Here is a 25,518-nt window from a genome sequence, read left to right on the forward strand (position 1 = left end):
CAGACCCTCACCAGATCGCCGGTCAAAAGTCAGCCAGTGTAGCGCCTTGTTCCTGCCCCTGTCTCTTTCCTCTGTCCTTTTCCTTTTTATTTTTTGGCGGTGAAGCTCAGCCATTTTCAGAGTAGATTGAGGCTGTTCCCTGTCCTGATACTGCGTCATAAATCATGAAAGCTAGTTGGCCAAGACAGGTGTCCCCTTAGATGGCGGGGGCAGGGGCAGTGGGCGGGGAGATGGGCGGGGAGATGGGGAGAGGCAAAACCAGCATCCTCTTTGGTGGGGGTTTGGGGACGGTGGAGGACACGCACATATAATGATTTTGCTGGTATTACATTAGGATCCTTCTTCATAGATTCTGCTGTTTATGCCCTGGCCTTTTCTCTCCCTCAGACATCCCTTCCTGTCCTATTTCCCACTTGCACTTGTGTGACTTTTTCTTTTTTATTTACATTAAAAGAAGTGTTGACCTTACCAGGCAACAGGCGGGATCCCAGTTCCCATACAAGGGATGAACCTGAGGGACCCCGCCCCACTCCTGGATTGGAAGCATGGAGTCTTAACCACTGGACCACTGGGCTGCCAGGAAAGTCCCCCTCCTTTAAAAAAATTTCTTTATTGGAGTATAGTAGCTTTACGAGTTATGCTAGTAGGCTTCTTTTCCCCAAAGCAAGTGATAACAGTTTTCTTTGGGGGAAAAATACGAACAGCTGGTACATTAGAATCTGCAGAGAGCCCTCAAGTACTTGGATTTATTTAATCCTTTCCACAAGCTTGCGTGTGGGCACCAGGCTTGTTCACAGTGGTCTTCCCAGCTCCCTCCCCCTCCTTCCTGCCCCGCCCCTGCCCCCTCCCTCGTGACTCTCCCACGCTCTGTGGTCTCTGTCTCAGCAGGACCTGGGAGCGGCCCCTGCGCCCCGTCTCCAGAGAAGTCATAGTCCGCTGGTTTAAGGAGGAGCAGCTGCCTCGCCGAGCGGGCTTTGAGAGGAACACCAAAGCCATCGCCCCCTGGTTCCACGGTAGGCTGACTTTCCAGATCCCTGGGGCAGGTTTCCATATCTCAGCCTCTCTCTGGGGTTGGGGCAGAGTCTGAAGGACTGCTACAATCAGGGGAGTGAGGACATTAGACTCTGCTAATTCTGCTCTGGCCCCACAAAGACTGGCGGTCTCCCAGGGCTGAGGCTCAGTGTTCCTGGGCGCCTGCGGAGAGGGCAGTGGAGAGAGGTCTGGTGTCTGCCCTTTCTGTGCTCACTGAATGTGCTGAGCTCGAGGCACGGCTTTGATTTCCCCATGGCATGTGCTGGAACACTAAGTGACCTTCACAGAGATCGTTAGAGACCACGGCTTAACATCTCTGTGAGGGCGTCCTGGGGCCCGCAGGCCCCAGGGCTCTGGATGTGCACTGCCCTCTCTGCTGGGAAGGGATGAATAGGACTCTTGCGCACTGCCCTCACTTCACAACCTGCTTGGCCATCAAGGGCCCCACAGAGGCATTTTTCTCTGGGAATTGTGACCCCCTTCCTTCTCCTGGGCCTCCTTATACCCAACAGGATGGAGGGGGTCCTTATGGCTCAGAAACAAGACAGTCAACGTTTATCTGTGACCTCACTGTGTGTCCCTGCAGATTCCCTGTCTGTAACCTCTGTCTCAATTATGTGTCCCTGTAGCCCCTGCAGAGCTTCCATTGGGACCACTGCTTGCCTTTTTATTCATACATTATTGTAATCATGGAAGCACAAAACTAGCATCTTAGGCGCCTGCATAGTGTGTGACTCATAGTGTTGAGGTGGGGGTTTGTCAGGGCCATTGGCTGCTCTGCCAATGGAGAAGGCATGGCAGAGGTCCTCAAATTTATCTTTAGCTCTATTTTTTATCCCAGTTTTAAAAATGTAATTTTTATATTGTCACAGAGCAAACAGAAACGTGATTTAAGTCTTGCAATTCACACAACTGACTCTGTGTTCTTCTGACAGGTCTACCATAAAGCACGCAGAAAGGTTGCTAATACATGGACCAGAGCTATTTAGTGACAAAGTTTTCATTGATCTGTGACAAGAGGAAAGAAAAAGGCTCATATATGGAGGGTGGCCAGCTATCTTTGCTTGGAAAGGACTGTGTCATATTCAAAGATAATACCCTGTCCTCAGTTTTAGTGTTAACACGTCCTGTCTCTTAGGAACTGATGGTGACAGTAAACAATGGTTATTTTTTTATATATTGCCTTTGCTTAGCAAAAGGGAGGTGTTGGTTTCCACACTTTTGGTTTGATTTGTTGTTGTTTTTTAGTAGCTAAGTTGTGTCCTACTATTTGCGATGCTACGGACTGTAGCCTGCCACCTTCCTCTGTCCATGGGATTCTCCAGGCAAGAATACTGGAGTGGGTTGCCTTTTCCTTCTCCAGAGGCTTTTTATTGATGCTTACACCTAAAATCCCAAAGTCTGGAAGTCCTGGTATGGTCCAACTTCTTTCCCATTGTAGCAATTCTCTATAGCATCTTTAGAAATAGATTTAAGGGACTAGATCTGATAGATAGAGTGCCTGATGAACTATGGACTGAGGTTCATGACATTGTACGGGAGACAGAGATCAAGACCATCCCCATGGAAAAGAAATGCAAAAAAGCAAAATGGCTGTCTGGGGAGGCCTTACAAATAGGTGTGAAAAGAAGAGAAGCGAAAAGCAAAGGAGAAAAGGAAAGACATAAGCATCTGAATGCAGAGTTCCAAAGAATAGCAAGAAGAGATAAGAAAGCTTTCCTCAGCGATCAGTGCAAAGAAATAGAGGAAAAACAACAGAATGGGAAAGACTAGAGATCTCTTCAAGAAAATTAGAGATACCAAGGGAATATTTCATGCAAAGATGGGCTCGATAAAGGACAAAAATGGTATGGACCTAACAGAAGCAGAAGATATTAAGAAGAGGTGGCAAGAATACACAAAAGAACTATACAAAAAAGATCTTCATGTCCCAGATAATCACGATGGTGTGATCACTGACCTAGAGCCAGACATCCTGGAATGTGAAGTCAAGTGGGCCTTAGAAAGCATCACTATGAACAAAGCTTGTGGAGGTGATGGAATTCCAGTTGAACTATTTCAAATCCTGAAAGATGATGCTGTGAAAGTGCTGCACTCAATATGCCAGCAAATTTGGAAAACTCAGCAGTGGCCACAGGACTGGAAAAGGTCAGTTTTTATTCCAATCTCAAAGAAAGGCAATGCCAAAGAATGCTCAAACTACCACACAATTGCACTCATCTCACACGCTAGTAAAGTAATGCTCAAAATTCTCCAAGCCAGGCTTCAGCAATATGTGAACCGTGAACTTCCAGTTGTTCAAGCTGGTTTTAGAAAAGGCAGAGGACCCAGAGATCAAATTGCCAACATCCACTGGATCATCGAAAAAGCAAGAGAGTTCCAGAAAAACATCTATTTCTTCTTTATTGACTATGCCAAAGCCTTTGACTGTGTGGATCACAATAAACTGTGGAAAATTCTGAAAGAGATGGGAATACCAGACCACCTGACTGGCCTCCTGAGAAATCTGTATGCAGGTCAAGAAGCAACAGTTAGAACTGGACGTGGAACAACAGACTGGTTCCAAATAAGAAAAGGAGTATGTCAAGGCTGTATATTGTCACCCTGCTTATTTAACTTATATGCAGAGTACGTCATGAGAAACACTGGGCTGGAAGAAGCACAAGCTGGAATCCAGATTGCTGGGAGAAATATCAATAACCTCAGATATGCAGATGACACCACCCTTATGGCAGAAAGTGAAGAGGAACTAAAAAGCCTCTTGATGAAGGTGAAAGAGGAGAGTGAAAAAGTTGGCTTAAAACTCAACATTCAGAAAACGAAGATCATGGCATCTGGTCCCATCACTTCATGGGAAATAGATGGGGAAACAGTGGAAACAGTGTCAGACTTTATTTTGGGGGGCTCCAAAATCAATGCAGATGGTGACTGCAGCCATGAAATTAAAAGACGCTTACTCCTTGGAAGGACAGTTATGACCAACCTAGATAGCATATTGAAAAGCAGAGACATTACTTTGCCAACAAAGGTCCATCTAGTCAAGGCTATGGTGTTTCCAGTGGTCATATATGGATGTGAGAGTTGGACTGTGAAAAAAGCTGAGTGCCGAAGAATTGATACGTTTGAACTGTGGTGTTGGAGAAGACTCCTGAGAGTCCCTTGGACTGCAAGGAGATCCAACCAGTGCATTCTGAAGGAGATCAGCCCTGGATTTTCTTTGGAAGGAATGATGCTAAAGCTGAAACTCCAGTACTTTGGCCACCTCATGCGAAGAATTGACTCATTGGAAAAGAGTCTGATGCTGGGAGGGATTGGGGGCAGGAGGAGAAGGGGACAACAGAGGATGAGATGGCTGGATGGCATCACTGACTCAATGGACGTTAGTCTGAGTGAACTCCGGGAGTTGGTGATGGACAGGGAGGCCTGGTGTGCTGTGATTCATGGGGTTGCAAAGAGTCGGACACGACTGAGCGACTGAACTGAACTGATAGCATCTTTAGTGGGACTCCCCCTTGCTAATCTGTACTAGAGAAGAAGCCTCCTGCTGCACAGTCAGTGTTAGGGAGTCACTGCTGCAGGTTGGCTGAGGCTCTCCTCTTGGCTGATCTTGGCCAAGCATCATCACTGGGGTGGGGGGGACTCTGCTCCGTGTAGCTCTCATGCTGCTCTTGGGACCGGCAGGCCAGCCTGGGCACGCCCTTCTCAGGAGCCAGAAAGCAAGTGGCAGCCTGCCAGGCTCTTGAAGTCTAGCCTCCACACCAGCATCCATCACTTCCACCTCGTGCCATTGGCCACAGTGTGTCACAGGGTTGAGAAGGTGGGAAAAATACTCTGCTCCTTTCGTGTGAGGAACTGCAAAGCCATGTGTCAAAGAGTGTGAAGGCAGGGAGGGGAGGAGAATTTGGGCCAATAATGCAATCGACCACAATCCTAATGTAAATCTTTTCTTTCCGTGGGGTAAGCATTCATCATTAATTTAGTTGAATTTTAGGTGCAAACTTCAGGTGTAAGAAGGACTCTTGTGACTTTGTATTTTCTTCCCTTCTGTCAAACACATATGGATGTGTTGTTGAACCGTAATCCAAACAGCAATGTGGACCGGGAGTCTGGAGATCTGGGGCCCTCTCTAGAACCTAGCAGCTCTGTGAGCTTGGGTGTGTCCTTTCAATTCCTCATCCGTGACCATAACATTGACTCCATGGGATATGTATGAAGATCAAGCCAACAAATGTGCTCTGTCCATGAGCACATAAACATGGGTGCTGATGCCTCCCGGAGTCTGAGACTCATTCTCTGCAGAGAAAGTCTGGGAAAGTGGACTCGGAGCACAGAGCAGGAGGGGAGGAGGAGGTGACTTCCCACTGGGACCACAGGGTTCTTGATAAAAGTCTCCTCTGTTAAAAAGAGAAAAAATGTTAAGTCATTTCTCCTTTCTCCTGTGTTCATTGTTATGTTCCTGGGTTTCTAAGAGATATTTCTGGTTATATAAAAATACTTATGAGAAAAGCTATTGCATGTAAGCTTGGCTTTGGGGGAAAAAATATCTATTTTTGGACTTCAACATGTATCTGAAACTATTAAGAATATCCTCTGTCTAAATACTGCCTCAGTCAGAACCCATTTCTCCTCCTGAGCTTTACTTCTAAAAATCAGTCGCACCTGGTTCATGGCTTATTGTCTTGGCAGCAACCCACTGGCTGTCGCCAGAGGACTTGCCCTGAGGGCTTGGCAGGGACTGCGGGTGTGTGGTGAATAGTGGAGTTGGGGCTTGGGTGCTGGAGTGGGCCTCCTGATGGCCTGTCCTGCACTCAGGTGGGGTGTTCACCTCTTAACTTTTTCTGACAACCACCAGGGCAGGGCACTCCCCATCCATGTAGTCGGTGCAGCTTGTAGGGACCCAGCAGTTGAGGCTGGCTTTCTGTGCAAAGCAGAGCTCCCAAGTAGAATGGGCACTGCTTCCTACCTCCCCATGCTATGTCTTCAGGAGACACATGGAGGAGAGGATTGTTGAAGGTCCCAGAGCTGCAGGGTTCTAGGGTGGGTCCATCCCTTCAGGCCCTTTGTCCACCTTGTTCTTAACAACAGCACATCTGATTGTGTTTGAAGCATGTCCGGGGAAGGACATGGAAGTTATAGCAATAATTTTTAGTAATTATTTTGGTGGGGGGGAATGTTTGTCTTGCAAATGTGTGTGTGGTGGGGGAACAAAGCCACCAGTCCTCAATCTCCGGAGTCCCATCTGGAAAAAGGGAGATCGTTAAGCGGATTCGGGGCTGGGAGTTCTAAAGAGACACATTTCACTTCAATAGAAGAAAGATGGTTGCAGCTACTGTTGGGCAGAGGGACGGCTAGTGGACTCTTGAGATGGGTGACCAGAGGGCCTTTAAGAATGTCCGTTCTCAGCGTCTGGTATGCAGTTTGATTCTGCTGGCACTGCCCCGGGACCACCAGTCTTATTCGCCGCTCAAGCTTCCAAAGTTTTCTCAGATTGTTGGGAGCATGGGAAAGGTTGGCCAGGGCGTGGGGTTAGGCACAAAGCGGGCACCTGGGTGGGAGTCTGTGGGCTAAGGAGTGAGGGTGTTTTCTTCCTAAACATGACTGTTGAGCTCCTTTGTTCTTATTTGTGTCTCTATTCCTGGTACTGTCTTCCGTCCAGGAACTGAGGCTCAGGCAGTGGACACCCCCTCCTGGATGGCCCTTCCAGGAGTCCTGTGGGAGATGGGGGAGCAGACACACCAGGCTGTCCTGCAGCCCCCCAAGGAGGTGGGAAGGATTGTGCCTGTGGAGGCAGAGGGTGAGAGGCAATGTGGACTCCCCCAACTGCATGCTCTGGGAGGTCACATCCTCTCCGAGCTGCACGGAACAGAAAGAGCTTGGCTGGCTGATCAGTACTGCCCGTTGGTGATCCTCCTGGCAGGCTGCTGCCATGAGGTCTTGTGTGTTTGCCTGGCTGTGTAGCTGTGCAGAGTGGTTGGATGTGCACTGTCTCAGAGGGACTCTCAACTTTTTGAGTTAGTCGTGGTTGGCCTTCTACAGATAGCATCACTGATGGCCAGAAAAGCTTGAGAACTCACCCTTCTTTACCCAGTAGTAAATGTGGGAGCTGGGATTGGCTCTGGCTCCGTTTTTGTTCCTCCATTCTGGTGGCTCCTTGAATATACAGCTGGCCAGGGAGGGAGACAGGGGCAAAAAAGTGCTCCTCTGGATTCACAGTCGCTTTACTGTATATTCACTTGAAGTTCTTTCATGCATGGCTCGAGTCCTTTTATTTTATTTAGCTTTGGCTGCACTGGGTCTTTGTTGAGGCACTTGGGGTTATTTGCTCTGAGGCAGGTGGCATCTTATTAGTAGTTCCCCGACCAGGGATTGAACCTGCATCCTCTGCATTAGAAGGCAGATTCTTAACCACTGAACCACCAGGGAAATCCCCTTGAGTTCTTTATTTTAAATCTCACCCCTTCTCATTCCTTGGACTTTCCAGAGCAGAGCTGCCTCTAGTTCCTAACCTAGCTTGATGGGAAATCAGGGAATGCCTTGTACAGTCTTTGGGATCAATCTTGGAAGCTAGAGTGTCTGGAGCTGAGAAGGAGAGAATGAGCCAGCTGAGGCTTTTGTCCTCAGCCCCCAAGAACAATAGAAAGATAGGAAGCTATGGTGAGACTTTGGAAGCTGTTGAGAGGTGGCAGCCAGAATCGGGGCGGGGGGTGGGGCGGGTAGTGAGACCTGAGCACCAAATCCATGTGAAGCAAGAACTAGCTGCAGAAACCAGCGGTCATGAAAGTAATGGTGGTGTTATGGAGATTAAGTGTATAATATTTATAAAGTGTTTAGAACTTGCAATAAATGCTTCTACTTGTTATATGGAATAAATAAACACGGTAGCCTTTGGAGATGCATATCAGGATTTGAAGCATGTGAATGGTGGCTTCATACCCTTAGGGTACACCACTCCTGTCACTTGGAAGTAAAGAAAAAGATAACATCAAACAAACTCTTCACAAAAGGAAGATGGGATGTATTTAGCCTTCCCCACAAAAAAGTAAAAGTCTGAATTTTCTTTCATTATGAATATGATACCCATCTTGAAAATTTTTAAAGAAACTGTGAGGGATAACACATGGGTCATTTGGAAGGGATGGTTAGCATGTTACCATCCATCATGTCAAGTCAGATGACTGATTTTCCTCTCCGGAGCAGAATTTGGAATGGAAAATTTCCACCAACTCTTATCCTAAATGCAAACATTTCTAAAGAAGAAAAAAAGTAGGTCGGTTGACCTACTTTCTTCGTAAGTTCTTGCTTAAGCTGTTCCAACTAAGAAATAAAGGAACCTTTTTCCTTCTTTTTTTTTTTTTTAAATTGTGTACTGGCTATAGGGTCTTAAAAAAAGATGACAAAGAAGAGTGGAATTATTTTTTGCTTTAGGAAAGCCTCGATTGTAATGGTGTTCTCAAGATTTTAACTCTTTCCTTTCCCCTAGTTCCATGTTTCTGATTTCAGGCCCTTTGTGTCTTGTCTACCTAACACTTTTTCATTTTTGATGCTTTGCTGAGATTGTTTTGTGATGCGCAGGTGTGGGTAACTAAAGTGTGTGGAAAGGGACAGACGTCGGAGGATCTAGATGGCTTGGATTTGATAGAACTGATTTTTTATTCTCTATTGGGATTAAATAAAAGCACAGAGTAACAATATACTGTGATTTCTGTTGTTATTGATTTAATATATTTCTGATGGTCTCATCATATTTCTGGTGGTTGCAGGAGATTCTTCCTAATTTGCTGACACTGGGAAGTTTCTATCATCGGTTAGACGCAGGAAACTGCCTTTAGGTTTCCCATGCCCCAGGACCTGTAGTCTAGTTTCCCACGGATGCCCAGCCTCAAGCTTGTCCCAGCCCTGGGACGAAGGTCTCCAGCTCAAGCCAGAACCTTTTCATGGCTTCACATTTTTATGATGACAGGCATGAGACGGAAGCCTTTGGGGTGGGAGGCATAGCTGCTGTCTTCCAATCACTAATGTCTTCTAGGTCAGAGGCCTCAAGAAGTGGAACACTTCTGAAAATCACAGGGTGCTAACTTTGATTCAGTCTGACCATCTTTTTTAGCAGTTAGTTGTCCTGAGGTGGAATAAACTACGTCCAGGAGCCCTGAGCACACCTACTGCTGAGATGTGTAAACAGAGGCCAGACGGCCCTTCAGTCAAGACAGTGAAGGCCTGGCTTGTCCAGTCTGATGGGGATTAGGTCAGATCACATGACTTTTCTCCCCTACCTTCCCACCATGAGCTCTTCTTTCTCTGCTTATCTAGAAACAAATATGGTGGCTTTGACATTTGCTAGAGAATGAAGTCTGGTTGCTACAGTAGTTGAGAAGCTTTCTGGAAATGACTTTTATAACACTTATGCTTAAGTATTAAAAGTCTGTCATACTCAAATTACTTTGTTTAGTAATTAAGTTCTTTATTTTTTTTAAATCATAATTTTATTTTTCTTCACATAAATTTAAAATTATATTTGTGTTGCATTAAGCTAATATCTTCATTCATTTACTTATTTTTTAAAATTTATTTATTTTAATTGGAGGCTAATTACTTTACAATATTGTATTGGTTTTGTCATACGTCGACATGAATCCGCCACGGGTGTAAACGTGCTCCCCATCCTGAACCCCCCTCCCACCTCCCTCCCTGTACCATCCCTCTGGGTCGTCCCAGTGCACCAGCCCCAAGCATCCTGAATCCTGCATCGAACCTGGACTGGTGATTCGTTTCTTATATGATATTATACATGTTTCAATGCCATTCTCCCAAATCATCCCACCCTCTTCCTCTCCCACAGAGTCCAAAAGACTGTTCTATACATCTGTGTCTTTTTTGCTGTCTCGCATATAGGGTTATCGTTACCATCTTTCTAAATTCCATATATATGCGTTAGTATACTGTATTGGTGTTTTTCTTTCTGGCTTACTTCACTCTGTATAATCGGCTCCAGTTTCATCCACCATAAGTTCATTATAGATTCACATGTCAGAGCCATTTGCCTGTGTGAGTGCACGCTCAGCTGCTCTGAAGCTTTGCGGCCCTATGGACCATAGCCTGCCAGGCTCCTCTGTCCATGGATTCTCCAGGCAGGAATACTGGAATGGGTTGCCATTACCTTCTCCAGGGGAGAAGGTTTGATCCCAACTCAGGGATCAAACCCAAGTCTCCTGCGTCTCCTGCATTGGCAGACAAATTCTTTACTGCTGAGCCATCAGGGAAGCCCCATTTGCCTCCAGCTTTCATTTAAAATAGAGAGGATGCTTTGACGTGTTTAGGTCACATTCCTCCTCATCAGCCCCCAGGAGTGCACAGGGCAGGAGGGCATTGCCTGCTCTAGGTTGCAGCCTCCTAGAATTTCCTGCAGGCGATCGATGTGGCTAGCGTGGCTTGCGATTAACACGTGTTTCCTCCTATAATCATCACGAATAGACTGTCTGCCCCCCATGCAGAGCTCACAGTGCTACCAACATTTGTACAGCCACATTTCAAGCTAATTTAAATGTACAATGAAAATGCAGTGTACTTTTCTATAATTTCTCTGATCTCATGAAGTTATCACCAACCCCTTTTACCCCTCTAGGTGGTAGGGAAAAAATGAACTCTCATCCATTCCGTTTAGTGTCATTCTTTTCAATGTGGTCATCTTTAGTTAACTTGGTCATTTTGGGGAGAATAGGCTTTGGGATTGCGGTTGTCTCACTCCACTCCCTGCTTCTCTCCAAAAGGACATCTGAGTGTCAGAGTCTTCTCTGCACTTGTGAGGAGATGGTCAGGGGCAGGACTGCCATGCGTGTTGTCTAGACTTTGCAAGAGGATGTGCAACTGAGGGTATGAGAGAGGCCAAGATCTGGGTCCCTGATCTGCTTCCAGGTCCTGTCCCCTGCTTGGGGCCATGTCTGTCTGGAGGTGCTCAGAGGTACCACTTGGATTGGTGGCATCCCTGGGCAGATGTTGCCTGATCTGGTACCATTCCTCAGGTGTACACTGGTCTGTATTCATGGGGTTTGGTTGGTTTGCTTCATGTGTGGGATCACACCAGCTTTTATGTTTTAACTGGTAATTTAGTGAAAGTTTCTTTTGTGCTTTGTGTCTGGTAAACATCAAACATCCAGTATTTCATTTATCCCTTGCACAATTCTCTGTGCTGTGCTGTGCTTAGTCACTCAGTCATGTCTGACTGTGACCCCATGGACTGTAGCCTGCCAGGCTCCTCTGTCCATGGGGATTCTCCAGGCAAGAACACTGGAGTGGGTTGCCATGCACTCCTCCAGGAGATCTTCCCAACCCAGGGATTGAACCCAGGTTTCCTGCATTACAGAAGGATTCTTTACCAGCTGAGCTACCAGAGAAGCCTGCACAATTCTCCGGAAAAGGTAATAATAGTACTTGTTAGAGTTTGAGGTTGTTGAATTGTCTGGGCAGGGGCACTAGGGAGCAGGCTCCTGTGTAAGGTATTTAAATCATTTGTTGATTATTAACATTAAGCTTCAGTTTTATGTGAGACACTGTGCTAAGCACAGGGCGTATGGTGGTGAGCAAAACTGACAATTTCCTTCCCCTTGTGGCACTTACATTCACTTGCAATTGACAGAAAGCAGTCAAACCGATACACTCAAAAGAGATTAGTCCAGTTTCAGGCTTTGCTTGATTCAGGGAGCTTGTTTTCAGCAACTGGCCTCTCTCCATCTCTCAGCTCTGTTGCTCTCCGTGTTGTTTTTATTCTCAAACAATACATCAGCCTGAGGTAGCATGCCTGCACTTGTTCTCCTAGTTTCAAATCTAGCTGAAGAGGGGACATACTTTTCTCTCAAATAATTTGTATTATTAGTCCCAATATTCTGCCTTGTTGACCCTGGTGTGGTCACATGCCCACTCCTGAGCCAGTCATCATGGCCAAATGGTTGAGCCCTCTGATTGGCTAGGCTTGAGTCACATGACCACTCCTGGAGTAGGGACGAGTCCATCCCATTGCAACTGGATAGACTGAGTGGGAAGGTGTGACTCCCCAAAAGAAGCTCACCATTCCCTTGCCAGAAGAAGCACAGATGGTCCTGAGTGGGCAAGACCAATGGAGGGCCACCATATTGAGGAAAATAACTGTCCTAGTGAAACTCACAGTCCAGTCAATGAGACTGGCGTGAATCAAATAATGAATTTTTACTTCCAGTTGAGGTTAGTGCTACGCAAGATCCTTGTGTAGCCAGTTTCAGAAGTCATTTTGCTGGGTGGTTGCAACCCTGTCGTGAATAGTGGCATCCATAATTTGAACCTGGCATGTCAGCTTGGAACAGGCAGGCAGTCATGGCAGGGAATGGTGCCTCTTGTGCATAATACATCTGAAACCAAGAAGCTTGTCCAGTGAAGCCCTTGTCTCAGCACTTAGCTGTGGCTAAATTTCATTTGGAGTTAAAAAAAATGAAGGCATTGGAACTCATTCATCACAATCTCTGTGGCTTCAGGATGCTCTGAGAAACTGTTGAGAAGGAAGAGCTTAATAATTCCAATCCCCTTAATGTTATCGTCTGGAAAGTGTGGCAATAAGAAAGGAAAGTCACAGAAATGAATGAGAAATAGCTGAGCGGTAATGGAGGTGTTGTTGGCTGGCCGGTGAGGCGTAGCTTTGGTGAAAGCTTTAAGAAATATGCATGTCAGATAAATTGAGACCCATAAAAAGTAAAATGTCATGTCTGGCCTGCCTGCCTTTCTTCCTTTTTGGGGAGAAGCCCTAACAGAGAAATAAAAGGAGCTCGTTTGGTTACTCAGGTTCGATTTGAGCTAATGATTTCAGGGACCAGTGTGGAAGTGGTGGAGGGGATGGGAACTGAATCCTGGGTCTGCTTTAGGATTTGCTAACGTGTGGATTTATGGGTCCGTGAGAGCAAAGTGTCTTCTGCAAGTGTGCTTAAAGTGCCTCTCTTTCCCTGGGGCTGCTGTCGATTAGTACAGATGGAGCAACTATTTTGATAGTGAACACTGAGTTTTGGTGGTGTTTGAGAGGAATCCAGGGAGATGATTAGGGGAGGCGTCAGGAAGAATGCTTGGGGATTTGTGCCTGAGGTGCAATAATAGACCTGAGCGGGGAGCAGCAGCTGCCCCACCTCACGGGAGTATTGGCTGCAAACTCCCACCCGTGCTATTGATGTGCAGGTGCCAGGAGCCTGAAGTCATCCTGGACTCCTTTGCTGTGCTGGTGTACATGTTCCCTGCTGCCTCCCCACCTTCTCACCCTCACCTGATGAAACCACGGGAAGCGGGCTGCTGCCCTGAAGGGCCCCTGACCCTGACCTCGGCCCTGTCTTTTCTGCCCAGAGGCCCCACAGGGGGCGTTGCAGTGAGTCAGATTACCTCCGACCCCCAGAGAAGCCTTGGGCACCTGTGGGACCTGTGGGTCAGGTCAGGTCGGACACCCTGTTCCCCTTAGTCCCCATCAAGGGCCTCCCTCTGTACGCTGGGCTTCTGCCAGATTACAGCTCTTTTTCCTTGTGCCACTGACCCTGGTGAAAAGCAAGGCATAAAGTCACTGGAGGCCCCTGCACAGCCTTCTGCTCACCTATTATCCCTCTTCCTTTCATCAGATATGATCTCTATTCTGAGTATTTTGTCCATCATTTTTTTGCTTCATATATTGTTTATATCTTGATCTCCAAACACAAGTGTTTAGCTTTGTGAGTTTTTCAGTTTAATATAAATGGAACTATACTGTATTTGTTTTTCAGTTATTAGCTTGTTTTATACTTCATTGAAAAATAATTTTTTTTTCTCATTGCGTCTTCCCACTTCTGCTGTTTGGAGGTTATACCACTCTCAATGTCTGTCTTTCAGTGGTTAATTCAGATGATTTCACATGCATGCTTTGTTAATATATATCTTTAACCTCTTGCTAAACAAATTCTAATCATCCTACTCTCAAATGATAAGATATTATCCAGTAATTTAGTTCTATCTTTTTTAAACCCTCAAATTACCCATGATTATTGTTACTTTGTAAGTCAATATATTTTAAAAATTGACTTAAAGTAGCCATACTCATCATTTCTTCTAGCATCTCAGATTCTCTGTCTAGGATTATATTTCTTCTAAATGATATATATTCTTTAAAATTTTCTTAGTAGTCAAACTCTCAAATTTTTTCTGAATATATCTTTACGTTTCCTTTCACCTTGAGAGAGTTTCATTAAACACCACTATTTTTTTTCTCAGCATCCTGAAAATATTACCAACCCGTTGTCCTCTGGCTTCTGTTACTGCAACTGAAAAGTCAGCCACCAATTTGTTTATTCTTTGTAGGGAATCTGCCTTTTCTCTCTGGTTGACAAACTCGGACACTGAGTAGCTTTGTGCCATTTCACGATTATGTGCTGACTAATTCTCAGCCTTCATTCTTTTTTATAATTTTGACTTCTTTTAAAAAAATTTATTTATTTATTTCTGGCTGTGCTGGGGCTTCGTTTCTTCCCGTGGCTCTCTCTAGTGGGGGCTGTTTTCCAGTGTGGTGCACGGGCTTCTCTAGGGCTCTTGGCTTCAGTAGTCATGTTGCGGGCTTTAGAGCAATCAGCATTCGCTCTTGAGATATTCCCACCTCTTCAGTCTCCTCTCTGTTTAGGGGTGTTCAGATTATTCATGTATTAGGCCTTTCATTCCATTCTCCATGTCTCTCAACCTCCTGAGAGGTAGATTAAATTTATGTCACGTCATATAGGTGTCCCATGGATGTGCCATTCTTGGTCTTCACTGGGACGTTTCACTCACTCACCTCTTCTGCCCCTCTTTCACCTCATCATCACTCCTTTCTGCTCACATAGCATCTACCCAGGCTTCAAGGCGCACTTCCCATCCCTCTTCATTGCCTCTATGAATCTCGCCCTGACTTCCAGAGGTCTCATTAACCTCCTCCTTCTTGGTCTTTCACAGTGCTTACTGTCTCTGCATGAGAGAACACGGTGTAGAGCAAAGAGCGCTGGACTTGGAGTCCGAGGCCCTAAGTTCAAATTCTGACTCTACCACTTAATAGCTCTGTGACCTTGGGTGAGTCACTTGTCTTGCTGAACTTCAGTGTCCTCAGCTATGAACTGACGATGGTAGGGTTGTTAGGAGACTAAATGCGATGGGGGCCACCGAGTCCCCAAGGTACTGCCTAGTGCTGGCTTCAATATCAGGCTTCTCATGTGACCCTTGGCCCTCTGCCTCACAATGGAAACTGTTCCTGGCTGACTAGTGGCTTGGGAGCTGGATACCAAGGTTGCAACTATGGAAATGTAGCTGTGAAGCAACCCTTACGTGAGAAAGCCATCACGGAGTTGAAATCCCTGGCTTGTATGTCTCTAATCCGTACCCTTCAATCGATTTTCCACTCTTGAAGATTCTCGTGTCCTTCCTCTGTTTGGGGAAGATCAGTACTCTCCACTGCTCTCAGAATGAAGTCCATAATCCTTCTAATGGTGTCGAGAGTGCTTTGGGGCCTGACTCCTTCCATCCTCTACACGTCTTTCCACTGCCCAGCTCCTCCTCAGCTCTCCCTCCAGCCACAAAGAATCATTTGCTCTTTCCTTTTGCAAACTGCCCCCTTTTCCGTGCCCCTCTGTCTTAACCTTTCTGTTCTCAGTCTAACTGGCACTTCCATCCCTGGGCTCCAGAGCTGGGTGGGTTACCTCTCTGAGCCCATATTCTGTGGTCTTTATCACTACCAGTTACAGTGAGCTCCTCTCACACCACATCCCCCCCACCCCCCATAAAAAATTCTGCTAATCTTGATTTCAGTCCAGAATCAAAGATTCTGGAAGGCAGGAATTGTTTCTCATTCAATGCTGACTCTCAGATGCCCAGCATGGGGCCTGGCTCCTAGAGAGTGGTTGATAAATGTTTATTGGAGGAAAGAAAAGGGAAGAAAGGAAAAGGAGGTGTTTTTGGAAATTACAGGAAAAACTACATTTCCTGTTGTCTGAGGGTGAAAACTGGCTCAGATAGAATCGGTAGCTGTATTCTCCAACAATTGTCAACAACCCTGGAGCATTATCTGGAAAGGCTGTATCCCTCAGCAGAAGATCTTGATTATTAGCAGAGTTAGAAAGTTTCTGTGGTCCTGATGGTGAGCTCACTCCCTAGCCAGAAGCGGGGAGGTATGCCCCGCCATTTAGTCAGCCAGGAGGTTATAAAGTGTATCAAAGGAGATGGGATGGGATGGGATACAATTAATGCTGATTCCCAGTACACTTAGCTTAAGGGTGATCTGGGGAGAGAGAGATGGAGAGCAGAGTAATGGAGCAGGAAAGCAACTGCTTCTTCCCCCAAGCAACCTTCACATCCCCCAGCCACCAACTAATTCTCCTGAGGGTTGGTTTTCTGTAAAATTGTCTTTGCCATCCTGAGCTATGAGGCCGTATTACCTTTGGTCTTGGGACAGATTACTATTTTGAGTCCTAGGAAGGCATCAAAGAGGTATCAGAGTTCACTGATGCTTATTATTTGAGCTGCCTGCTGAATCCCCCATATGGAATAGCCCAGGCTGGGGCCCAGGGACCCAAGTGGTCCCCTTCAGAGAAGGTCACCCTCAGCAGCCTCTGTGAGAGGACTGGGTGTGTGGCGTGTGCGTAGCACGCCCAGCAGTACTATGATCGTCGCTGCTATCAGCATGAGGTAACAGCCAACAGTAGCACATATGTTGTGTACTCTGGTACTCTTGCCTGGAAAATCCCATGGACGGAGGAGCCTGGTGGGCTGCAGTCCATGGGGTTGTGAAGAGTCGGACACGACTGAGCGCCTTCACTTTCACTTTTCATTTTCATGCTTTGGAGAAGAAAATGGCAACCCATTCCAGTGTTCTTGCCTGGAGAATCCCAGGGACGGGGGAGCCTGGTGGGCTGCCGTCTATGGGGTCGCACAGAGTTGGACACGACTGAAGCGACTTAGTGGCAGCAGCAGCAGCAGTGTATCCAGTACAGATTAGTTACGTGGTATTGGGTAGTCATTACTTCTCAGGCACATTCACACGTGTGATAAGCACATTCATGCGTGTGATAAGCACATTAATACATTACTGTAATGGAGTCTCAAACAATCTAAGACATAGGTGCTATAATCAGTACCATTTAATAGACGAGGACACTGACCTGGGTTTCAGAGGGGCTTAAGTGCCCTGCCCAAGGCCACCTGTTGATCAAATCCCTGAGCTGTGATTTTAGTTCATATGCATATTCACTGCTCTAAAGTAAACAAGCTCCCTCCCCCCAACATCTCTGGCACTCGGAATATAAAGATAAGGTTGCTTTGTCTGTTCAGGTCATCCAAAAGCAGAAGTCCAAGAACTTTATTGGAGAAAATGCCTTTGAAGGATGAAGGAAGAGGGAATGGGACAGGTGGGGAGAGTCTTAAGAACATGGTGCAGGTCTGATACCTATAAACGGGCAGAGGGAAGGAAGGACGGATGATTGAGAGGAAGAGCCTGACATGGGAGTGCAGCTCAGAGGAACACCTTGGTCAGGCTGAGGGGAAGCCACTGAGAAAAGACTGCTCGGTAGAGGAGTCCCACATAAGAGAGTGTCATGTAGGGTCATCAGGAGGAGAAGGGGATGACAGAGGATGAGATGGTTGGATGGCATCACTGACTCAATGGACATGAGTTTGAGCAAACTCTGGGAGATGGTGAAGGACAGGGAAGCCTGGCGTGCTGCAATCCATGGAGTTGCAAAAGTCGGACAGGACTTACCGACTGAACAGCATCAACATAGGATAGGCATGGTGGCTCTGCTACCCCTGGACTCAGTTATAATACCCTTTGCCCTGAATCAGGCATGTGGTACCTCCTGGGCATGGTGGATCCTGCAGGGACAACAGCTGCAGATGCTGCTCCTTGAAGCAGGGTCTCTCTGGAAGGGAGGCTGAGCAGAACTCATGGCTGCCAGTCTCTATCCTTGAGCTGGTTTCCAGCTGGTTTACTAATATACTGTAGAGTCTGGGCAGAAGGTCATGAAAGCCCAACGGTGAGCTGTCCCAACACCTCCTGGGATAAAACAATTCCTGACGGGTCAGGCAGAATGTGCAATGAATAAAGAGAAGCCAATGGGGCTAGCTTGGGCTTCCCTTGTGGCTCAGCTGGTAAAGAATCTGCCTGCAATGCAGGAGACCTGGGTTCAATCCCTGGATTGGGAGGATCTCCTGGAGAAGGGAAAGGCTACCCACTCCAGTATTCTGGCCTGGAGAATTCCATGGACTGTATTGTCCATGGGGTCACAAAGAGTCAGACATGACTGAGCAACTTTCACTTTCAATGGGGGCTGGTTTAGGGGAGAATGAATTGAAGGGCAGAAATGTAAGCTTAGTCCTTCTGGCTCAGAGAGGCACCTTTTTCCAGTTCAACCACCTTGAAGGATGTTTTCTAACCCACACAAAGGTAGAGTATAGGCAGCCAGCAGCCTGTGATTCCTGGGAGAGAAGAGAAATCCTTCAGTGAGGGTTCCAGGTCAGCCAGGAGAAAGCCGGCATTCGGAGCCTGCTGTCCACTGTTCTTGAGCCAGGCTTTGCCAGATGGAGGTCAGTGGAAAGATCTTCCAGGGTTTTAGATGGCGGAGAGGAGAAGAAGGGGACAACAGAAGATGAGATGGTTGGATGGCATCACCGACACAATGGACATGGGTTTGGGTGGACTCTGGGAGTTGGTGATGGACAGGGAGACCTGGCGTACTGTGGTTCACGGGGTCGCAAAGAGTCGGACACGACTGAGCGACTGAACTGAACTGAACTGAGACGTGGCATTGTCATTTTGGTGTTACTGGTCACTTTTGCTTATTAAAAAATCAAGTCACATCAAGTGTATCCACCCATTTTAACTCTCCTCTCCACCGCCAGTTGACCTTGGGCTTCAGCTTGAGGTACTTTGAGTTGGGACAGAGGTGGTATCTTCTGGTCCTCCTCCTTCATAGGCCTTGGCTTCGTCTCTATCTCCCTTTACTGACCCCTCCACCCCAGCCACCTTTGGGATCTAAGTCCTCTGGTACTGGGGCAGGGAGGTGGCTGAGGGACACTGCTGAGTCTTTTGACAAATCCTTGGGACGCCCTTTTGGTTGGTCTTCTTTTGGCTGCCACTGCCTCTCCAGCTGAACCCACCAAGGCCATCGGGGACATCTACCCTCCTGCGTGGATGTGTGTGCCATCCTCCGAGTGCCCTGTGGTGGGGGTGCTTCCCACCCGCTTCTCTCCCCCTCTCTTCCTGGTTTCTGCTTATCCTGCTTGGTTGGGGTGGGGGTTGTTGGCTCGATTGCCTCCTGGTAAGTCCTCGGCCCCAGGAGGAAAGAGGTGGCCCCCATTTGTGCTGTTGGCTATCTTAACAGGGGACCTGTGACTGTGTGGTGGCTTCTGTGTCCTCTGCTTTGGGCACAAGGGGGTCCTGCCACACCTCCTGTGAAGCAGGAAAGATCAGAGAAGGGAGTGTCCCTGCACTGAATCATGGCAGAGGCACTGGGGGTGCCCTGATGGGGGGTGGGGGTGCTGAGTGTGCCTTCAGGGTCAGCGTGACGAGCAGCCCAGCCACCTTCTGTCCTCTGCTGTGTGACTGGCAGAACCCTGCTGAATGTATGTAGACGGTAAATACGTGGGTGTGTAAGAGGACATTGTGTTGCAAATTTACCTTTCCCCCAAATAACAGATGAGAGCAGGAGCCCACATTCCCACAGCTCTTCTGTTTATGAAATGATTTTTCAGTTCTAGGTCTCACTTGAAAATCATAACATGCCCTTGAAATAGATAGGTTAAGACGGTCATTTAAGTGTTAAAAGGCCTTGGAGAAGTTGAGGGCTTGGCTGAAGGTCCCGTAGGCAGGTGCCAGCAGGGATGGACAAGTAGACTAAGTCTCCCTCTCCTTTTCCCACCACCCTGCCCTCCAAAGCCTGACCCACCAGACATATGGCCCCTCCGATAGTCCCCAGAAGAGAGCAGCTCCTGAAAAGTCTTTCAGGGGATTGACACTGATGCACAAACACCTCTAAGGCCAGACCTGACTGTCGTACTCTGGTGAAGCCACATTGTGTAGAACTGCAGAACATGAGAATGTTTTGTTCTTTGAGCTGAAGTGGTGCTTAATTCTGTGCCCCTATTGAGAAACTGTTTGCCTTGTGTCCATAGATAGACAGAGGAAATCTTTTTACTTCCTAAGAGGAACTGTTGTCTCCAGGTGCTTACTCACAGGTACCAGAGAGATAACCAAGGCAGTAACCGTAAGTCATTCTCATCTGTTCATTAAAGCGGGACTCTCAAGGATCTCCACAGCGCAATGTCTGTTGACTTGTGTTTGTAATCGATAGACGCTAAAATTCCAGCTCATTACTAGTTCTTTGCTTGCCCGATTTTACCCAATTAATCCAAATTAGTGTGGCTTAATTTGGAGGAAAGCATGCTAACCTGGGGTCTTAGTAGAAACTCTGCCCCCAAGCTCACCACCGCTAGTTGCTCCGGGCCAAGAGGTCCCCTCAACTGGAATAAGGGAAGTGCTGGACAGCTCCTGAGGCTCCCCTTTTCTCTAGACCTTTCACAGAGGCTGAGGGGCAGGGATGAGCTGGGAAGCGTGGCTGGATGAGAAAGGGGTTGCAGAATCTGCTGACATTTTTTTCTTTTCTTTTCTTTTTTAAACCAGGAATTATCAGCCGAGAAGATGCCGAAGATCTCCTGGAGAATATGACCGAGGGTGCATTTCTGGTCCGGGTCAGTGAGAAAATCTGGGGTTATACCCTCTCCTACCGCCTGCAGAAGGGGTTCAAGCATTTTCTTGTGGATGCCTCTGGGGATTTTTACAGCTTCCTGGGAGTGGACCCCAATCGCCATGCGACACTCACAGATCTTATTGATTTCCACAAGGTATTCCTCTTAGGGTTGCTGATGTGGGGGAGGGCAGGAAATGCCAGGCTGTGGGCATTCTAAGAGATGAGGATGGAGAGTGAGCAGGTAGCCCCAGAAATTCTTTAGGATCACAGGGATCTAGATCATCCTGATCGAAGAGGCCAGAGATTGTCTAGACCAGGCTCTGGAATTGCTGTTTTTCTCTGGGCAACCCTTTACTCATGCGGGCATCTCCAGCCCTGGTCCGCAGGCGTGTTCTCACCTTGAGTACCTGAATGAGAAGGGGGCTGGCTGGTTGACTTGCCTTCTGTCCAAGCCCATGTCTCACCCCAGCTTGTTCCAGGATGTCCCTCTTGAGCATGTTCTAGACAAGCCTCTGGCAGCTTCGTAGGGTTGGCTGAAGAGCAGGCAACCCTGCAGTTAGAGAAGCTTTTCTGGTGCCTCTTGTTCCAAATACAGCCTTACCACTTTTGTGTGTGACCTCCAGCAGTTTCCTTATTCATGCCAAGCTGAAGTCCCCTAACTAGGCAAACAAATGTCTTATAAATAATACTTAGCTTGGCTCCTGTGAGTCTTACATGGGGACTGTGTATAACAGCGCCCTATAACTGTGAAGCGGTATGCGCATTCTTGTTTCCCACAACTCTATTTGTTATTTGTTCCCCTGCCGGGGACCTCACATTAGAAGAGATGTTGCCTTCCAAACAGTGTGTATAAAAAGAAACAACTTTTGTGTTAATGTGGCTTCAGTACTACCTGTGAGAAAGCCAGCTGTGGAGCTCAGTGACCCAGAAAGGTGGGGCCCAGGATTCTAGGACGGAGAGCTGTGACAACACAGGGGTCCCCATCTCCCTGAGCTTCGCAGGTGTAGAAATGTTCACAGAATTCCGTAGCCATCTCACTGGGTTTTTGCTATAAAAAGGACTCTGGGATTCGTATTACTTTTTCTTTACGGATGTCCCCAGGTCTCTAGGGCAGCTCTTAACTTCAAGTAAAGCGCATAGAAAACTATCCAATTACAAATAGCTAGATGCTGGGAGGCGAGAACTGCCTGGAAAACTCGGTTAACCAGACTTTCTCCTTACATTTCAGCCATAGGACAGAGAAAGGAGGGGTGTGTGGACATTGGCACCTGCTCTGTTTTGAGCGCTGTGCCGGTTGCGCTCATCCATGATTCGTGTTGTATTTAACTTTCACCATGACTCTGGGTCCCCAGGTAGTGCACTTGTAAAGAATCTGCCTGCCAAGGCAGGAGATGCAAGAGACGTGAGTTCAGTCTCTGGGTCAGGAAGATCCCCTGGAGAAGGGAATGGCAGCCCACTTCAGTATTCTTGCCTGCAGAATTGCATGGACCGAGGAGCCTGGCGGGTTATAGTCCGTGAGGTCACAAAGAGTTGGACATGACTGAGCGACTAACACTTTCACACCATATCCTTGAATGCATGTTTTGAAAGCAGAGTCCCTGAAATCAAGCTCCAAGTTTTAAGCCCCTGCTTCATTATTGTGTGTCATTTTGGGCAACTATTCAAATTCAGGACTTTAGTGTCTTCCTCAGTGTTGTTGTCACTAAGTCGTATCTGACTCTTAGCGACCCCATGGACTGTAGCCCGCCAGGCTTCTCTGTCCACGGGGATTCTCCAGGCAAGAATACTGGAGTGGGTTGCCATGCTCTCCTCCAGGGGATCTTCCTGACCCAGGAATTGAACTCGAATCTCCTTCATTGGCAGGTGGATTCTTTACCACTGAACCACCACGGAAGCCCTTCCTCCTCAGTAAGATAGGGTTAATAATAGTAGTCACCTCTTCAGGGTCAGGAAGGTTTCAATGAGATATCACTGTGTAAAGCACGAAAACACTATACCTTACATTTGTGTATTATCAGGACAAGCTGGTTGTTGCTGACATGTGTCTGTGGGATCTTTTGATGTCCAGGCATGCACCACATCCTTGGTGTGGATGTATCTTACAGTTTCGTTCTCCATCCTCCTTTTGCTGGTCACTTTCGTAGCTTCCAGGTTTTCATGATCACAAACAGTGCTGTATGTGTCACTTTGGGCACACATGCAAACGTTTTTCTGGGATGGATCCCTCACACTGGAATTGCTGGCTACAAGACTATGCACATTTTACTCTGTAAAGATCTGCCAGACTGCCCTCCTAAAATGTAGCGCCAATTCATGCTTCTTCCAAAACTATATGAGGCTGTTCCCCGACACTGCTGCCAATACTGGGAATTATCAGTCATTTTAATTTTTTCCCACCAGATGGGCAGACAATGTATCTCACTGTTGTTGAGCTTGCATTTCTCTCATTACCACTGATGCTGAGGATTTTTTCACATGTTTAATGGCCACTAGGATTTCTTCTGTGAATTATCTGTTTATATCCTTTGTCCATTTTTCTACTCAGGTGTCTTTTTCTTACTGATGTGTTGATGTGTCAGTTCTCCTGGCGACTAAATTGCTCTTTAGTTCTGTCCATTCCGCTCTCCAGGTCTTCTATTGAAAAAAAGTGTTGAACTTAAATGGGCGTCCCTTTCATTTCCAGGTTCTTTAATGGGTTCTTTTATTTTATAATAGTCCATTCTTGTTTCATGGGTGATTTATCTTCTTATTTCACTGAGGAATTTAATACATATCTCTGAAAGACTCTTTGTTTTATAAACCTGATATTTTCTTGGGAGTCATTTCAATTGTTTGAGTTTGGCATCTTTCTTTTATGGTTATGATTTTCCTTAAATGTTTATAAGTTTTGGGCTTTGGGAGGAATCTTTGAACTTTGAAATTCCTATTTGTTCATCTGTGGATACAGTTGCTGTTTCTCAAATCCAGGCTCTTAATGTGGCGAAGGTTGGAGTTGACAGTCAGCAGCTCATCTTTGGGAGTGGAATTGTCTGAACCGTTTGGATTGCTTTGGCTTCTGCTCCTCACGTCCTCACCTGCCCGAGGCACAGACCTCTGCTGTCTGGGGCTCCCCCAACCTGCCCACTGACAACTTGTTCTCCCCCCTGCCCTACATTTACTCCTCTGACAATCTCATCACATATTGATTTTGGTCTTGCTTTGTTGGTGGCCTTCCTTCTTATTTTCCATGCTTTTATAGATTTATTTCTTTTTAAGAACACTTTTTCTGTCATTTCTATAAATTTGAATGAGGAGGAGGGAGATACATATTCTTAGTCTTTCTATCTTGAACCAGTCTCTCTCTGGTGGACATTTATTTCCTTTTTCTGATTAAAAGTGAATTTTCCTTTTTTTTTTTTTTTTTTTTTCCTTTTTAGGAGGAAATTATCACTGTTTCAGGGGGAGAGTTGCTGCAGGAACCCTGTGGACAGAGGGACAGCCCACCAGACTACCATCTGTTGTTTGACTGATTTTTTTTCCCCCTTCTCAATTGGACTTCATTGGGCATCCTGTTTTTGAACTCAAGAACTTCCCAGCTCAAATTCTTATGGCCTTCTGGAAGATCCACTAACATCCAGAGGAACAAGTGGATTGGTATATTTCAACAAATATGAAATATATGGTGTATGTGTTGGTGGTTCCTGACCCAGTGCCCAGGACAGAAATTGCTAATAGCTGATGCAGCTCTTTCCTGAAAAATTTAGATACGACCTCAGAAAATAAAGCCGTTTTGTCAGGGCTGACCTAAACTGAACTCCTAGAGTACACGGTCATGTTGTAATTAACCAAATAATTCCAGTGCCGAACTCTGAATTTAACCTATGGTAGACATTCAATAAATGTTTGTTGAATGAATGTACTTCTTTTGAAAGTTTTCCAACACTTGTCAGCAATGATTTCTAGTAAGTTCTATTTGTCGCTGTTTATAAAGTCATGGAGATTAGGGAAGAAATATTGTAAAGAATTTATATGGAAGGCATAGGTACTGTATTTTAAATGATATTCGTTCTCACTGACATTATCATTGGAATTACCTAAGGCCTCTGAGTCCCAGCTTCCAGAACAGATGACTTCGCCCTGCCTTTGTATTTTCCTCTTCTTCTGCCACCTCTCCTTTTTCTTGGAATCATATGTTGGCCTCAGTTTTGCAATATTGAGGCAGTGGTTTCTTGTATTTCTACAGATGTGCCTAAGCCCCAGGGAGAATTAAAAATCCAAGGATGGTTTGTAGACCTCTGATATGGCCTTTGCTTTCTAGGATGTGGTCCTGTTTATGCAGGTTACTCAAATAATTAGCTCTATCCTCACAGTCCTTTTGATTTTGATTCTACTGTCCATTTATACTGGGCTTCCCAGGTGGCATTAGTGGTAAAGAACCTGCCTGCCAATGCAGGAGACATAAGAGACTCGGGTTCTCTCCCTGGGTCAGGAAGATCCCCTGGAGAAGGAAATGGCAACCACTCTAGTATTCTTGCTTGGAGAATCCCATGACAAAGGAGCCTTGTGGGCTATAGTCCATAGGGTTGCAAAGAGTCAGACTCAACTGAAGCGACTGAGCATGCATGCTCGCATGCCTATTTGTACTGAGTATGTGCTATTTATACTGTGTTTATACTGAGTACATTCTTCTTATTAACAAGAAGACTCTCCCAGTAACTCCTCAATAACTTTCAGCATCGGTGTCTTTGCATGCTCATGTTTTACATTTATGGATTATATG

At 46.4% G+C, this 25,518-nt stretch overlaps 1 protein-coding gene across 2 annotated transcripts in view; it reads left to right on the top strand.

Moving 5' to 3' along the window:
* The window catches only part of SH2D4B (SH2 domain containing 4B), an 82,562-nt gene extending 58,294 nt beyond the window's left edge, over positions 1–24,268 (top strand). The window contains exons 6-8 of one of the 2 annotated variants that reach the window (XM_070364786.1): positions 886–1,013; positions 20,693–20,913; positions 24,176–24,268. In XM_070364786.1, coding sequence (XP_070220887.1) covers positions 886–1,013; positions 20,693–20,913; positions 24,176–24,268 — 442 coding nt within the window. The remainder of the gene's footprint in view (positions 1–885; positions 1,014–20,692; positions 20,914–24,175) is intronic. The other variant, XM_005902730.2, reaches the window with a different exon arrangement.
* The last annotated feature ends 1,250 nt before the right edge of the window (positions 24,269–25,518 follow it).

This window comes from Bos mutus, chromosome 28 (assembly GCF_027580195.1).
Source record: "Bos mutus isolate GX-2022 chromosome 28, NWIPB_WYAK_1.1, whole genome shotgun sequence".
In the NCBI taxonomy this organism is placed as follows: domain Eukaryota; kingdom Metazoa; phylum Chordata; class Mammalia; order Artiodactyla; family Bovidae; genus Bos; species Bos mutus.